This window comes from Dipodomys merriami, unplaced genomic scaffold, assembly GCF_024711535.1.
Source record: "Dipodomys merriami isolate MVZ:Mamm:240054 unplaced genomic scaffold, mDipMer1.0.p SCAF_2, whole genome shotgun sequence".
Classification (NCBI taxonomy): Eukaryota; Metazoa; Chordata; class Mammalia; order Rodentia; family Heteromyidae; genus Dipodomys; species Dipodomys merriami.
The window spans coordinates 9,031,569-9,046,341 of NW_027203381.1; the positions used below are offsets into that span (position 1 = coordinate 9,031,569).

At 43.5% G+C, this 14,773-nt stretch overlaps 1 protein-coding gene across 1 annotated transcript in view; it reads right to left on the reverse strand.

The window, feature by feature from the left end:
• Positions 1-14,773, reverse strand: part of Tnfrsf11a (TNF receptor superfamily member 11a) — a 50,477-nt gene that overhangs the window by 4,628 nt on the left and 31,076 nt on the right. The window contains exons 6-9 of the mRNA XM_070028840.1: positions 14,546-14,637; positions 13,444-13,554; positions 11,686-11,738; positions 9,027-9,780 (exon numbers count right to left, since the gene is read on the reverse strand). Of these exons, the coding sequence (XP_069884941.1) occupies positions 9,027-9,780; positions 11,686-11,738; positions 13,444-13,554; positions 14,546-14,637 (1,010 nt within the window). The remainder of the gene's footprint in view (positions 1-9,026; positions 9,781-11,685; positions 11,739-13,443; positions 13,555-14,545; positions 14,638-14,773) is intronic.

Consider the following 14,773-nt stretch of genomic DNA (forward strand, 5'->3'; position numbering starts at 1 on the left):
AATTGGGGGGGGGGGAATAACAAGTACAGAATCAAGAATGGTAGTGTATACTTGCAGTCCCAGCTGTTTGGAGGATGTAGACAGGAGGATTGTGGTTCAAGGCTAACCAAGGCAAAAGTGAGCGAGAGGTTATCTGAAAAACAAGCCAGAGATGGTGGAAACATGCCTGTAATCCCACCTACTTAGAAGGCAAGGAGCTCACTCTAATGTCCGGCAAAGAGTGTGAGACTCTAGCTCGAAAAATAGCTTTAACAAAAGGGTTGGGCATGTGGTTCAAGTGGTAGAGTTCAAGCCTGGTGAGAAAGAAGCCCTGAACTCAAACTTCAGTATCCCCCTCCCCTCATACCCAGTCAAACACCATGTACATACCATAAACATTACATTCTGATTTAAACCCTATTGTATCTATTTAATCAAATCAGTAATTTTCTATTGCTCAGAAGTAATTTTCTTGGCATGGCTCTCCTATGGTTTTATTACAACATCATTAACTATTAGTTTTGCTATTCTTCAATCCATGAAACACACAGGGCGTTGACTGCTAGCTCCTGCATCACTCGCTACACCTCTTAATTAAACAGCTCTTCTGTATCCCCTTCCTACTTAGCTTTACATGGCTGTGACATGACTTATCCACCAGTTAACACTTTCTGGTATATCGTCATCATGAATTCACTGTTGCTTACTTCTTCCTTGTCAGAATCCTCAATTAGGATTGGAAATGTGGCTCAAGTGGTAGAGCACCTGCCCAGTAAGCCCAAAGTCCTGAGGTCAAATCCAGTGACAGAAAAAGAAGAACCCACACCCTTCAATTAGTCTGAATGTAAATCTGCTGATGGTATCAGCTGTTCCTTTAAGTAGAATGAGAATGCAGAGTCATTCTTTTAACAGCTCAAGTGCAGAATCCTTCTAGAATTTTATTCCCCAAATTTTCATAACTGTCTCATCCACCTCAATTTCAATGGTAAAAAGAGTTTCAATAACTCATTCTTTGAATCATCCCAAAGCATGTAGTTGTTTCATAGAAACAATCCTCATGTTTATCAAACTCTTTTTGTTGGCCAATGAATGTAACAGTTAAAGTTTTTTTTTTCATTTGGATAAATACTGATAGGAGGCACGGAGGTGTTGTGTCTGTGTGTTCTTCTTTAACATTTAAAGTTTTAAATGACCCCAAGATGAGCTCTCACCCACACCCTTAGGAACACCCATGAATTCCTACAGACACAGCATTCAGTGGGTAGAGTCAGAGGCACTGGGAGTCCAGGGTAGCCTATAATCAATGTGCTTCCTGCATGGAGGAAAGCACCCAGGCCCAGAGTTGAAGTCCCACAACAACAACAAAAAGAACTAAGGAGACCACAAGGAAGGAGCAGGTCCAAAACAATCTCTGTTCTTATCCTGTGCTTTCAATAGTGGGAAGAATTTGTTCCAAACTTCTTGCCACAGCTCTCTCTGTCCATTTATAACATAGGCATCAATTATCATCAGGTCATGCCAAGCTTGTCAGTGTGTAGCCACATAGAGCAGGTGCATTTGTTAAATGAATGAACAGAGGAGTTTGTGAATACCCAGCAGAATTCCCTAAGGGCCAAAAGGAGATGAGAGATTTGAAAATGCTTGGGCTATAGCAAAGAATTGATCACCAGTGCAACGATGACATTGATTCTTACAAGGCAACATTAGTGCCCACAGAATCCCAAGGATACAGAACTGTATGGAACAGACTGTGGAGCATGCCACCTTTCCATCTCTGTCTTGGAGGAGGATCTCAGTGTGTCTCAAACACTCAAAGCGTATTTTCCTCTGGAAATCTAACCAGCTTCTGAAATCATCCATCATCGTGATTGCCTCTGGTGAAAACACTCATCGATATCAATCTGCGCGAAGCCCCACAGTCTCATTTCTTGTCACGCTAGTCAGTTGTGAGTTGAATGTTGTGCTAGATTAGATCAAAAGGCTCAGAATGAATTGGTAATATTCTTATCTTTTAATATAGCTCAGTCCTGAAAACGTCCTTGCTGAAAGCAATAATTTCTTAAAATTTGAGTTCTATATTTTAGAAAAGAAAGAGTTCTTGTGGTTCTGTAAGCTGATCTGAGCGAGCCAAGTTCAGGGATAAAAACATAGGCAGGCCACCATGTTGGCTAGCTGTATAATCCAATGGTGCTTTGGGGTGTTGTTGTTGTTGTTGTTGTCATTATCATTTTGCAGTTGATCCACGCCCCTGAAGGGACATGGAACCAAGGGGTCCCCTCTAATATTCTTCTGGTCTAGTGAACCTCTCCTTTGCTGGAAGCTGGTTAGGATGTATGTAAAGAGAGAAGGATGGTTTGGATGAGGCTTGCTCAAGATAGCCTAAAAAGGCCCAAGGATTAAGAGAAGAAAAGGAGAAGTCACAGATTGGGAGAATGTATTTGCAAGTCTTATCTGAAGCCTGGTGCTTGCAATTCATGCTTATAATCCTAGCGACTCAGGAGGCTGAGATCTGAGGTTCAAAGCCAGCTGGGACAGGAAAGTCCATGAGACTCATATCTCCTAATTAACCACTAGAAAACTGTAAGTGAAGCTATGGCTCAAAGTGGTAGAGCGCTAGCCTTGAGCAAAAAGCTCAGGGACAGTGCCCAAGCCCTGAGTTCAAGCTCCATGACCCACCACAACAAAAGAAAGTAGAAAGTCATATCTGATAAAGACTATTACTCAAATTGTTCAGTGAAGTTTTCTAACTTAATAATAAGAAAGCAAACTACCCAATTAAAAAAAATGAGTCAATGACCTTAAAAGACCTTAATAGACCTTAATACCAAAGAGAAGACCTCACTAAACAAGATATTCAAATTACATTTAGGTATATGAAAAGATTCTCACTAGGCATCAGTGGCTCATGCCTATAATCCTCGCTACTCATGAGGCTAAGATCTGAGGATTGCAGCTTGAAGCCAGTTCAGGCAGAAAAGTCTGTGAGACTATTTCCAATTAATCACAGAAAAAGCCAGAAGTGGTGCGGTGGCTCAAGTGGTAGAGCACTAGCCTTGAGCACAAGGAGTCCAGGGAGAATGCCCAGGCCCAGACTTCCCAGGACTGGCAAAAAAAAAAAAATCTCTACATCATATTTCATGAAGTGAAAAACTGAAACAATTAGATATTATTACATGCCTTCCCAAATGGCCTAACTCCAGTGCATGGAAAATATCAAATGCTGGTGAGGAGGTGGAGCCATAAGTGGCTCCCTCTCATTCATGAACTCCCTCCCATTCATGGTGGTGGTAAAATCACACAGCTCCTTTGGAAGACAGTTTGGCAACCTCTGACAACACCAAACACAGGGTTACCATACAATTAACCAATAATAAATCTTTGGTATTGACTCAGTTAAAAGTTATGTCTACACAAAAATCTGCACATGGTGGTTTAGGGCAATTTTACTCATAATTGTCAGAACTTAGAAGTAAAGAGTCCATCAATAGGTGAACAGATAAATTGTGGACCATCCTAACAATGGCATTGTATTCAGTGCTCAAAAGAAATGATCAAGCCCTGAAAAGACATAGAAAGGCCTTAAATGTGTACTACTAAGTAAAAGAAACCGGTCTCAGAAAAGCTACTTACTACATAAGCCCAACAATATTTTCGATAAGTAAACTATGAAGACAGTAAAACAATCGATGAGTATCAGAAGATAAGAGGAGAGAAGGTAGGATGAAAAGTCAGAGCACAGCATCTAAGGACAGTGAGACCACCACCACCATGGTGGATGGACGTAAATCCTCCCACAGTTGCCAAAAGCCATAGACTCCTCAGCACCCAGTGTGGACCTTTATGTACACTGTTGTCACCAATCTTCCCACTCTGGTAGGGAATGCTGATAACAGGGAGGTGCGCGTATGAAGGTGGGAAATTGTGATGCCCCACCCCCACCAATTTGATACAATTAGGAACCCCAAACTGCTCGCTCTACACACTGAAGTGGTTATATAAGGAAAGGCATGAGTCGTTTATGGGTACTAGTAGTTCTGGAAGCTTCCAAGCATACACACAAAGCAGGAGCTTCTGCCCACTCCTGGCTGCTTTTCCCAGGCTGCGTTCAGGGCAGCTTTTTCCTTTAAATCTGCCCCCTTTGCATCTATTCTAAGCTTAACTCACTTGAGGAAAAGGGGAGAAAAGATGACGTCAGAGGTTTGTGGTAGGAAGGGCTTTTTCCATGTTTTCTACCAAAGAAACTTCCAGAGAGAGAGAGAGAGAGAGAGAGAGAGAGAGAGAGAGAGAGAGAGAGAGAGAGAGAGAGAGAGAGAGAGAGAGAGAGAGAGAGAGAGAGAGAGAGAAGCCTATTGTAGGCCACAGAACATTGCTTGCTGCACCTCTGCAGAAACGCCTAGGCCTGGCTTTGGCCTGCTGCTGCCCCTCACTGAGCTGAAACCGCCCAGGGCCCCAGGCAGCGATTCTCTTTATGCTATGGAGCATTAATGACTCTCCAAGGCACAGTGATCAAATGCAATCAACATCACTGGCAGGGATTTAAGAGGAGATGGCATGGTGGTTTAAGGCACCTGCTTCACTACCAGATATTTGAATCATGGCATTGTCGTTCCTGAGCTATGTGAGTTCCTAGCCCATAGGGTTTCTGCAAGTAACTAAGGAAATAATACACATTAAGCACGCAGTGCCCGGTAACTAATATCTACAATCTCCTTGATAAAACTATAAGCTGCAGGGTATCTGGATCTTCTTTCAGTCTCTGAATGCAATATACCGAGAGACTGCTGTATGAGAGCTACCTATATTTATGATGTGAACATCAGGACATGGACATTTTTATAAAATTAGCAAATTGGATTAGTTGGCTTACCATTAATATTTAATGACTGAGGTAGGAAAAAACTCCGATCATTTGAGAGTGTTAAAAATAGTGTCTAAATCAACAGAAACAGTGAACAAATGATGTGTCCCATATAATCAGAAAGATGTTTATACTTGGCTAAATCCTTGCTGTATATAGCAGGCTCCAGAGAATCTGTTTTTCTCAGGCAGAAAGAATGAGCTTAGCTCTAAGAACACAATCCCTGACAGAATTTACATTTCTAAGCAAGGTAATAAACACTTTTCTTCTCCCCCAAAAACATATTATGTTGTTAAAAGTGCATAGCATATAAATATTAAACGGCAAGAACTATGCCAGATAATACCACCAAATTGTCATGTAGATTTTCTTCCATGGAACAGAACTAAAAATATACACAAATACACTCATCTTGCCCAGGCTTCATGGGATTCTTCTGGAATTAAAACAAAGCAAAACAAAACAAAACACCACACTTATTTTATATTTAACCCATATGCTTTCCATGTGACTTTCCTTTTTATGGAAATGTAAGCTCCATTTCAGGCATTTGGAAGAAATGAGGTATGCGATGATAAGGGAAATAAGTATTTAATAGTTCCATCCTGAATCATGCTTACGAATGATTTTTTAAAAAGTCTAATGGACCAGACCCTTCCAAAAAGAGCACCATTGGCTTAGAAAAAAGAAATGTAAGCCTAAATTAAGCAAAAAAAAAATACAATGAAAACAAATTGCTCATATATTTTGAAATAATGCATGAGTTTTTAGTGCCAAGGAGTGTTTGTCTTTATTATCAAAAGGTGCTGAGTATTATTATCAAATAGCCAATTATAAATCAATTCTAACATAAAGCTTAAGGGTCAATAAGGCTAATTAATATCTACCTTATAATACTTAGCTAAAAGCAAAACACAAAGTAGTAGATGATATTCTTTCTAAGATATTGATATTGGAGGCAGAAGTCTCCTCTTGCTGTCATTAAAAAACTACTTGACTTAGAAGTTTAAACAAACCAAATGATATGTTAAAAGATGATGATGATGATGATGATGATGATGATGATGATGATAACAGGAAAAGATCATCTCCCTCAGATCCTGAGGGTATATACTTTTTAAAATGGGATTAGGCTCCTGCGTCACACTCAAGCACCATTCCCTAGCACACTCTAGAGAATAAGAATGTGTTCATTTGACCAGAAATCATAAGGCCTGATCATGAAGAAAGAATTGTGAAGAGAGTAGTGCAGCATCAAAAATCAATCTGGGCGCTGCATTCCCTCTGGCGAGAATGAATTTGGCTTGCTGGCTAGCGCGGGCTCCCGGCAGACACTCCCAGATGATGCTCACAGATATTTTTGCATGGCTAAGCACCAGACAAAGACCAAAAACAGCCTTGTAAACTTTTTGCAAATTAACACTACTCAGTTGGTGACACACGTTGAATTCTTTTTCTCTGTGCTTTACTGTGCAAGCTGGGGAAACAAAAGAGAATGGAAAACAGACTAGGCCACTTGTTTTAACTCTTTGATGGGAGAGCAAAAATGTGGCCTTTGGTTCTGTGACTATATATTTTTTTAAGCTGGCCAATTGTGTTCTTCCAAGAACCACTTACATTTTCCACACAGTGGCCCATCCCATCTCCCTAGTGTCATCACAAAAGTGGTGTCAGCCACTGGGCCCTCAGAGCTGCGAAGAGCCAGCTGCTGCTGGAGGCTGCGCTGAGACCTTCCTGATCATTTCCCACAGCCTCAGTTCCAGCTTGCTGCCTATCTCCAGACCCGAGGGGAGAACAGATTCTGCTAGCAGAGATGCAGAACAACGCAGATGAATAACAGAGCCTGACTTTTTTCTTTTTTAGGCATGGAAATTCCTTAGAACCTTAAAAATAAAATCCAACCTCTTGCGGAAGGAAACCATAGTGGTTCTGCACAAGCTACCCTAGAGCTCCTCATCTCCTTTCTCTTTGGCTAGTAATGGATAGGACAGAATTTGTACACTGGTGGATCCGAGGGTTTGCATCAGATCTCGGAATCTGGAGAAAATTAAGCCCTGATGTTAGAGCAAATAAGCCAGGAAGTTTTATTCCCTTGATGCCTAACAGCCTCTGTGCTTCAGGCCGGGGTCCGATGCTTGAAGATGCCTGCTAGCACCACTTGCTGTACAGATTCAGAGACAGGAAAGAAACACTCTGGAGGCTGCCCCATAAATGGGATATGTGTGTGTGTGTGTGTGTGTGTAAAGAGGGAAGGAGAAAGGGGAGAGGTAAAGAGAGAGAAAAATAAGGAAAGAAAGATTCTGTGAAATCTCTTAAACAGTATGCATACATGTATTAATTTTTCTGGAGAGAGTATCTATAGCTTTAAGATTCTCGAGAGGAGCGCGCTAGCCTTGAGCTGAAGAGCTGAGGGACAGCGCTCAGGCCCAGAGTTCAGGCCCTATGACTGGACTGAAAAAAAGAAAAAGATTCTTGAGAGGGCTGGAAGGTGGCTCAGTGGTAGAGGGCTTGCCTTGCATGCATGAGGCCCTGAGTTCGACTCCTCATCACCACATAAGCAGAAAAAGCCGGAAGTGGCACTGTGGCTCACATGATAGGATGCTAACCTTGAGCTGAAGAGCTGAGGGACAGTGCCCAGGCCCAGAGTTCAGGCCCATGACCAACAATAGATAGATAGATAGATAGATAGATAGATAGATAGATAGATAGATAGATAGATAGATAGATAGAAAGATGGATGATTGATAGATAGATAGATAGATAGATAGATAGATAGATAGATAGATAGATAGATAGATGAAAAGAAAGATTGACAAAGAGACCTCTGACCCCTGATACAGCTAGCATTACACAGAGCCAGAGGAAAGCTTCACATACATTGCAGTCTGTTATAACTACAATAACAGAACAAATGATGTTTCACCCTCAGGAAAAATAGTCATAATATTATCATTGGTGGGTTGTTTATACTTAAGCAATATTGTAGTAATATATCCCTATAATAATGCCAAATTGTAAATTATTCTCCTCGTCCTATAAACACATTATGCATAGTGGTTCTAAAAGGGGCTTTGCCTATAAAGCATTCAAAGACATTTTACTGCATCATTAATTTAGTACAGAAGCAAGATGCTACTCAAATATTAATAAAGAATCGTCCAAATAGTATTGTTCTTTAAATTTGTAAGGGCTTTTTTTTGGGGGGGGGGAGGAGGGAGCTTTAAAAGGCCTAAGTTTCACTTAAAACAAAACTTCAAGATCAGAAGTCTGAGGAACTGCTTTCCTGCAGTCAGGGTCGAGGTCCATGTTGACTTTATTTTTTAAGGACCAGTGAGTGCTAGGGTTCAAGGTCTCACCCGACCACGAAAAGCCTGACTGTGGAAGGACACAGGACACATGCATGCGCAGTAATATGCCCCAGGATCCGAAGCGAGGGCACACCACAATGGCTGCCAGCCACACTACCTGAGCACGCACCCCAACTCCCCCTGGTCTGGCTGTTACTTCCCTTCCTCCAAAGAGGGTGGTGCCACCTCCCCCCAGACATGAAGACATGGGGTCATACTGTAATACTCCTCTTCTTCAAAACAAACACAAGTGAAAGCAGTCATAGCTAAATCCTTTCTACACACACACACACACACACACACACACACACACACACACACACACACACACACACACACACACACACACACACACACACACACACACACACACACACACACACACACACACACACACACACACACACACACACACACACACACACACGGCTTCCACCGCCACGGGAGCCCGTCGCTCCACGCGAACCCACATGAAGATCTAAAACACAGGAAGCATACGCCCGGCCTACACCAAGGCCTGTGCGTTCTGCCCAAACTGCAGATCCCAAGAACACCCTCAGGTTAGGAGCCGGGGGCTTGTGTCTCTAATCCCAGCTATTATCTCCGGAGGCGGGGGTCTGAGGATCGCAGTTCGAAACCAGCCTGGGCAGACAAGTCCAAGACACTCTGATCTCCAGTTACCCAGCAAAAATCTGGAAGAGGAAGCGTGGCTCACATGACAGAACACCAGCCCTGAGTGAAAGCGCCAGGTGGAGCATGAGGCTTGGAGTTCAAGTCCCAGTGCAGGTGCACGCGGCCCCCCCTCCCTTCTTCCCAAAAGTGGGGGCTAGAGAAGAACTTACCAGATGCGGGTGCATGGTCCCCGGGGGCGCTGGCAGCCCCGGCGCCGCCCCTGGCTGAGCCGGCTAGTCCTTCCTGCGCTCCGGCCTCGGGCGGGGCACCCCCTTCTCCCCTTCCAGCCACGTCCTCAGTAGGAAGGCCCACGCCCTGGGCGCACTGGGGGGACGGTCCACATTTCGGGGAGCAGGCCGCGGGCTGGGCGTCCTCCCCGGGCTCGGCCGCCTCCGGGCTGTCCCCCCAGGGCGGGCCGCTGCTCCCCTCCACTTGTTTTCCGAGGTCCTTTTCGGGGGACCCCAGGATCCAGTCGGTCCGGCTCGGGGGTCCTGTGGAGAGGCAGCTCTCCGACTCGCCCAGGCTCTCCGTGCCCAGGAAGCACTGGCTGAACCGGTCGTTCTCCCCGACCTCCAGGGGCTCTGAGAAAGGGGGTGTGGATTTGCTTCCCGGCGGGCTGGGGTGCAGCGAGGAGTCTGGGGTCTGCGGGGGCCGGTCCACGTACTCGTCTTCCGTGGGGATCTGTCTGAAGGGGTCCCCCTCCATCTCCTCCTCGCTGACCAAGGAGAACACAACAGCATCTTCGCCCGGCGCGCGGGCCCGGCCTCCCGCACACGTGTGCCCCCAGGCCCCGGCCCCGTCCAGGGAGCATGCTTCTTCTAGAACCATCTTCTGCTCCAGAGTGAGTAGTAGCACGCCTTCGCACGCGTCGCGCTGGCTGGAGGCGGTGGGGTGCGCGCCCGGACGACTGTCCCCCGAGGCTTCCTGCGGGGACCAAGCCACAGGCGCAGGTGACCAGACTCAGTAGACAGAACGCTGCAGGACACTGCGCGGGTTCGAATCCATTCCCCCCAACTGCAACCATCCCAGTGACACCTCAACTGCGATTTACCATCTCAGGGCAGCCTGCACCCCGGGCTCACGCCTGTAACCCCAGCTACTAAGGAGGCTGAGATCTGAGGATGGCGGTTTGAAGCCAGCCCGGGGAAGAAAGTCCACGAGACTCCTGTCTCCAATTAAACACTCAAAAACCGAAGGTGCCCCTGTGGCTCAAAGTGGTAGAGCGCTAGCTTTGAACAGAAGAAGGCCAGAGACAGTGCCTAGGCCATGAGTTCAAACCTCATGGCTGACATAAATACATACATACATACATATATACATATACATGCATGCATACATACATACATACATACATAAAATTACAGAATGTGAGAAGAGCCTACAAAATCCAGCGACTCCTACTGCATTTCAAAGGAATAAAGTCTCGCACCTCAGCAAGCAAAGACCTTAACCCAACAATATCTGAAAAAGGTGCTTTGATGATCTAATCTCAGTTTAAGTAGATGAAAACAATAACAAAAAAAATGCAACCCAATTTTGAATCTTCAGGTGGCAATAGCTCTATTTGGATGCAGTATGGCTGGGTAATTCTGAAACAATTTCTGGGTACTCCAGACTTGAGCACGGGAGTAAAGATGCTGAGAATAAGAGGCTCTCGCGATCACAGTGCTTGAAGGGAAGAGCCTAGTGAGGAAGGGAAAGGGGAGAAGGAATCCTGCCCTGTGGTGAGACAGGAATTCAGGAAATCAGTGTAAAGCTGATAAGCTTTTATACGCAAGAGCATGGATCTAGAGGACAAAATGGAATAATCAATGGAATTTTAGTATTACATATAGACTGGAAAAATGTTATCTTTGTACTTTTGAGAAATATACTATCGTTATAAACAAGAAGACCTTTATTCTTAAGAAATATCCATTAAGGTATTGGAGGCGATAGGAACATGCCAGCTCCACTCAGCTCCGTTCATGCCTGGCTGCCGGTGACAGCACCCACGAGCCTATAGACTTGGGAGGCTGAGATTACTGGGGAACAAAAGAAAAACTGAGAGGTGTCCTCTCAATATGGATGTCCTTTTTTTGTTATGCTAGCTACTGGGAAGTCTAACAGGAGTGGATCTGAGTCAGTTATACCCCAGGGAGGAAGTGAGACCCTGTCTCAAAAATATAGCAAAAATAGGGCTAGAGGCATATCTCAGTGGGAAATGACCCCAGCTAGCCACACACAGGACCAGAGTTCAAAGTCAAATGCTGCCAAAAAGAAAAAAAAAATCAATCATGTATTTTCTTGTTCCCATATATAGGTTAGAAAAAGCAAAGAATATAGCAGTATGATAAAACCTGAACAATTTGGGGGAATATCAAAGTTTATTGTAATATTTTCACCGTTTTTCTAAAATTTTGAAGTTCTGTCTAAATCCAAGGGATAAAATAACTACAGTGTGAAGTTGTAGATGAGTCTCCCCAGGACTCTATACTAGGCACTCACAATGATACACACAAACAAACAAACAAAACACCTACACAGACAAGAGAGAAATAACCTGGGGGCTGTGTTGTGGCTCAGTGGTAGAGTGCTTAGCTAGCATGCTCAAGAACCTGGGTTCAATCCCCAGCACTGGAAAGCTGGGAGTGGGAAGATATGTAACATACATACAGCATAAGCATTGAGCCCTGCATTATTTTGCAGAGCTCAATCTTGGGGCTTCTGCTTTGATATTGTACAAGGAAGTAACTGTTAAGTAATAGGGTCAATAATTGACTAATTATAGTCCCATCTGCCTGATGGTTGGAAGTACTTAAAGAGGGTATTAAAAACTTTTAACTTTACCTTGTTTCCACTTAGGCTGCCGCAAGCATCATTGACCCAGTGCCACAAATTAGCTAGAAAAACAAAGCAAGGAGAAGGGCTTCATAGTATGATTTCCTATTGCTTTTTAAAATAACTTTCAGCTGGAATGTTTACCTTGATCCTACTGGATAAATATAGGTTATAAAATGGTTACTGTAGTCAAACAAATTAATGCATCTACCATGTCATGTAGCTGGAGGAACTAAAAGCTACCCATTTAGTGAAAGTCCTCCCCTATACTTGCTTATTCTGCAGGTCTGTGCCTTTGTGTCCTTTGACCTACTTCTCCCCATTTCCTTCCCTCCTGCAGCTGCTAACCACTCTAATTCTTTGCCTCTGTATATGTGTCTTTCACCTCTTTTTTGATTTCACACATGAACTCAAGTGATACTTTCTCAGAGCCAGGCTCAGTATTATTTGCAACAATGTCAGCTCAGTATTCTGCTACAAGTACCTCAGTGAGTGCTCCTGTGAGTAAAAAACATTTCAATAAAAATCACCTGGTGCTCAGTGGGGGTGGGGGGCCCTTGCTGGGCCACATGCCACACCCTAAATTCAATCCCTCCAACAACAAAGAAACAGGTAAGTAAATAAATAAAGTATCACCAGCAAACCGAATGAAGGCTTGAATCCATTCATTAAAAAAGATACTTCTTGCAGGTACTGGTTTCTTACTCCTGTAATTCTAGCTAATCAGGAGGCCGAAATCTAAGAATCACAGTTGAAACCCTGACTGGAGAGACACATCCACAAGACTCTTACCTCCAGTCAGCCAGCAAAAAGCTGGATGTGAACGTGTGGCTCAAGCAGTAGAGTGAAAAAGCTGAGCAAGTGTTTGAGGCCCTGAGTTCAAGCCCCAGTACCAGCACGCAAAAAAAGAAAAAGGAAGAAAAAGTACACTTCTTTGCGTCTTGTAGTATAAAAGTTAAATACAATGTAATAAAGACATTATCAAACAGTTTTTGTGGGAAAAAATATTGTCAAGAAAGTAACACTTGATTGTCAATTCTAAGAATGAGGGATTCTTTCAACACTGGAAATAAGATAGCTTATTTCATAATTTTAGACTTACATTTAAAAATAACACCCCAGTCCAAACCTCCTTTACATCACCCTTTATCTGGAAATTTTTATCTCTGCCTTAATAGGTACATTAAACAGTGGATATATATATATATCCTTATATATCTGATGCTGTGCAATCCATACAACTTTAACCTGCAGCTTATAAGATATTGGCTTCCCAAATGCTAGAATATTCTTTTTTGCCCATAAACAGATAGGCATACTGATGGCTTTTGTTGTTGTTGTTGTTCTGGTCCTCAGGTTTAAACTCAGCCTGAGCACTATCCCCTAGCTCTTACCCTCAAGGATAGCACTCTACCATTTGAGCCATAGCTCCATTTCCAGTGATTTGCTGGTTAATTGGAGATTAACCAAGTCTCCCAGACTTTCTTATGTACTAACTTGGAAATGTAATCCTCAGATCTCAGCCTCCTGAGTAGTTAGGATTACTGGCATGAACCACTGGCAGCTGGCTTGGTTTTCATTTTTATTTATTATTTATTTTGCTAGAGAACAATCAAACACAAAAGGCGTTTTACCTTAAAGTGTGGCCACCTCAAGGCAGATCCCTTAGACAGACAGTTGACAACATACTCGTATTCCAGAATGTTTACCAAGAAACGTATCTATTTCCTTTAAGATTGCTTATGAAGCACCACTGTGACACAGTACCTGTGAGTGCTTTCCCCTTCTTCCTATAGTAAACACCAAAGATGACAGCAACAAGTACCACCACAGACACGAAGAGCAGCACAATAATCAAACCAGGTAAGTACTGGGGTTCTATATTGGAGACAAATGCAAAAAATGATGGCTATTAAAGACTGTTTCATTTGACCTAGTTAATACAAAAAGCAACACTGTAAACCCTGCCCCCAAATAAGGATACGGTGTGTCTGGGTAACAGCAGCAGGAACTCTTCTAACCTAGACAGTGCAGTTGTCAGAGAGCACTCACAGTGTAGAGTGTGAACTGTACAACCTAGCCCAGTCTTGCTTTGTCAGCATCCCTTTATGTGAAGTCAGCCCAGGACTATCTACCTTAAAACTTCTCGAATCACATTCCTCAGGGCCATCCTACTTTGTCTCTGTTGCCCCCAGAACTCTCTCATCTCTCTCCAGGTAGATAGTCTCTGCAGGCAGAAGATGCTGTTGTCATGTCTCTGTCCAAAACCAACATGGCCCCAGGGTTTTGCTGACCACAAGAACAGAACCACAGCCATGCAAGTCTCCAGGGCCAGGATCTCTAGCTTTCTTCTCTTTCTTTCTCTTTTTCTTTTGTTAATATGGGGCTTGAACTCAGGGTACTGTCACTAAGCTTCTCTCATCAAAGCTAGTGTTCTTCCACTTTGAGCCATAGTCCCACTACTGGTTTTCTGGTGGTTCATTGGAGATAAGAGTTTCACGCTTTCCTACCTGGGCTGGTTTTTGAACCATGATCTCAGATCTCAGCCTCCTGAGTAGCTAAGATTACAGGCATGAGCCACCAACACCTGGCTCTTTGCTTTTTTTGAATATGAATATATTATTAGTTATTGTATTAGTCACTCCCAATCTAGTTAAAAAAATTATCAAGTAACAAGTACTAAGTTCAATCCCCAGCACTGTAAGAAAAAAACTAAATAAGCAGCATTATGGAATTAAAATACTAAGTAGTATATAACACTGTGCTGACTACATATGCAGAGGCCCAGATGAAAGCCTGAAGATACAGCCTGTAATTCTGGAGAGAAACACAAAGCTCACCACCTGCGACAGGCGCTACTTAGTCATACCCATCGGTGGTGATCCAGGTGGCAGAGAGCTGCAAACCACGTCTGATTTCTCTGTTCCATGTCGTGTTTCTGTCTTTCCAAGGATAGTACAGCTGTGGAAGGGAAAGTACTTAAGTGCTTAAATATTAAGTATTAAATGTAAGACTCTTGTTGAAAAACACAAACCAAGGCAAGGCTCTACTGGAGATTCCTACAAGAGGGGATTCTATGGGCATCTTGGACTTTTGG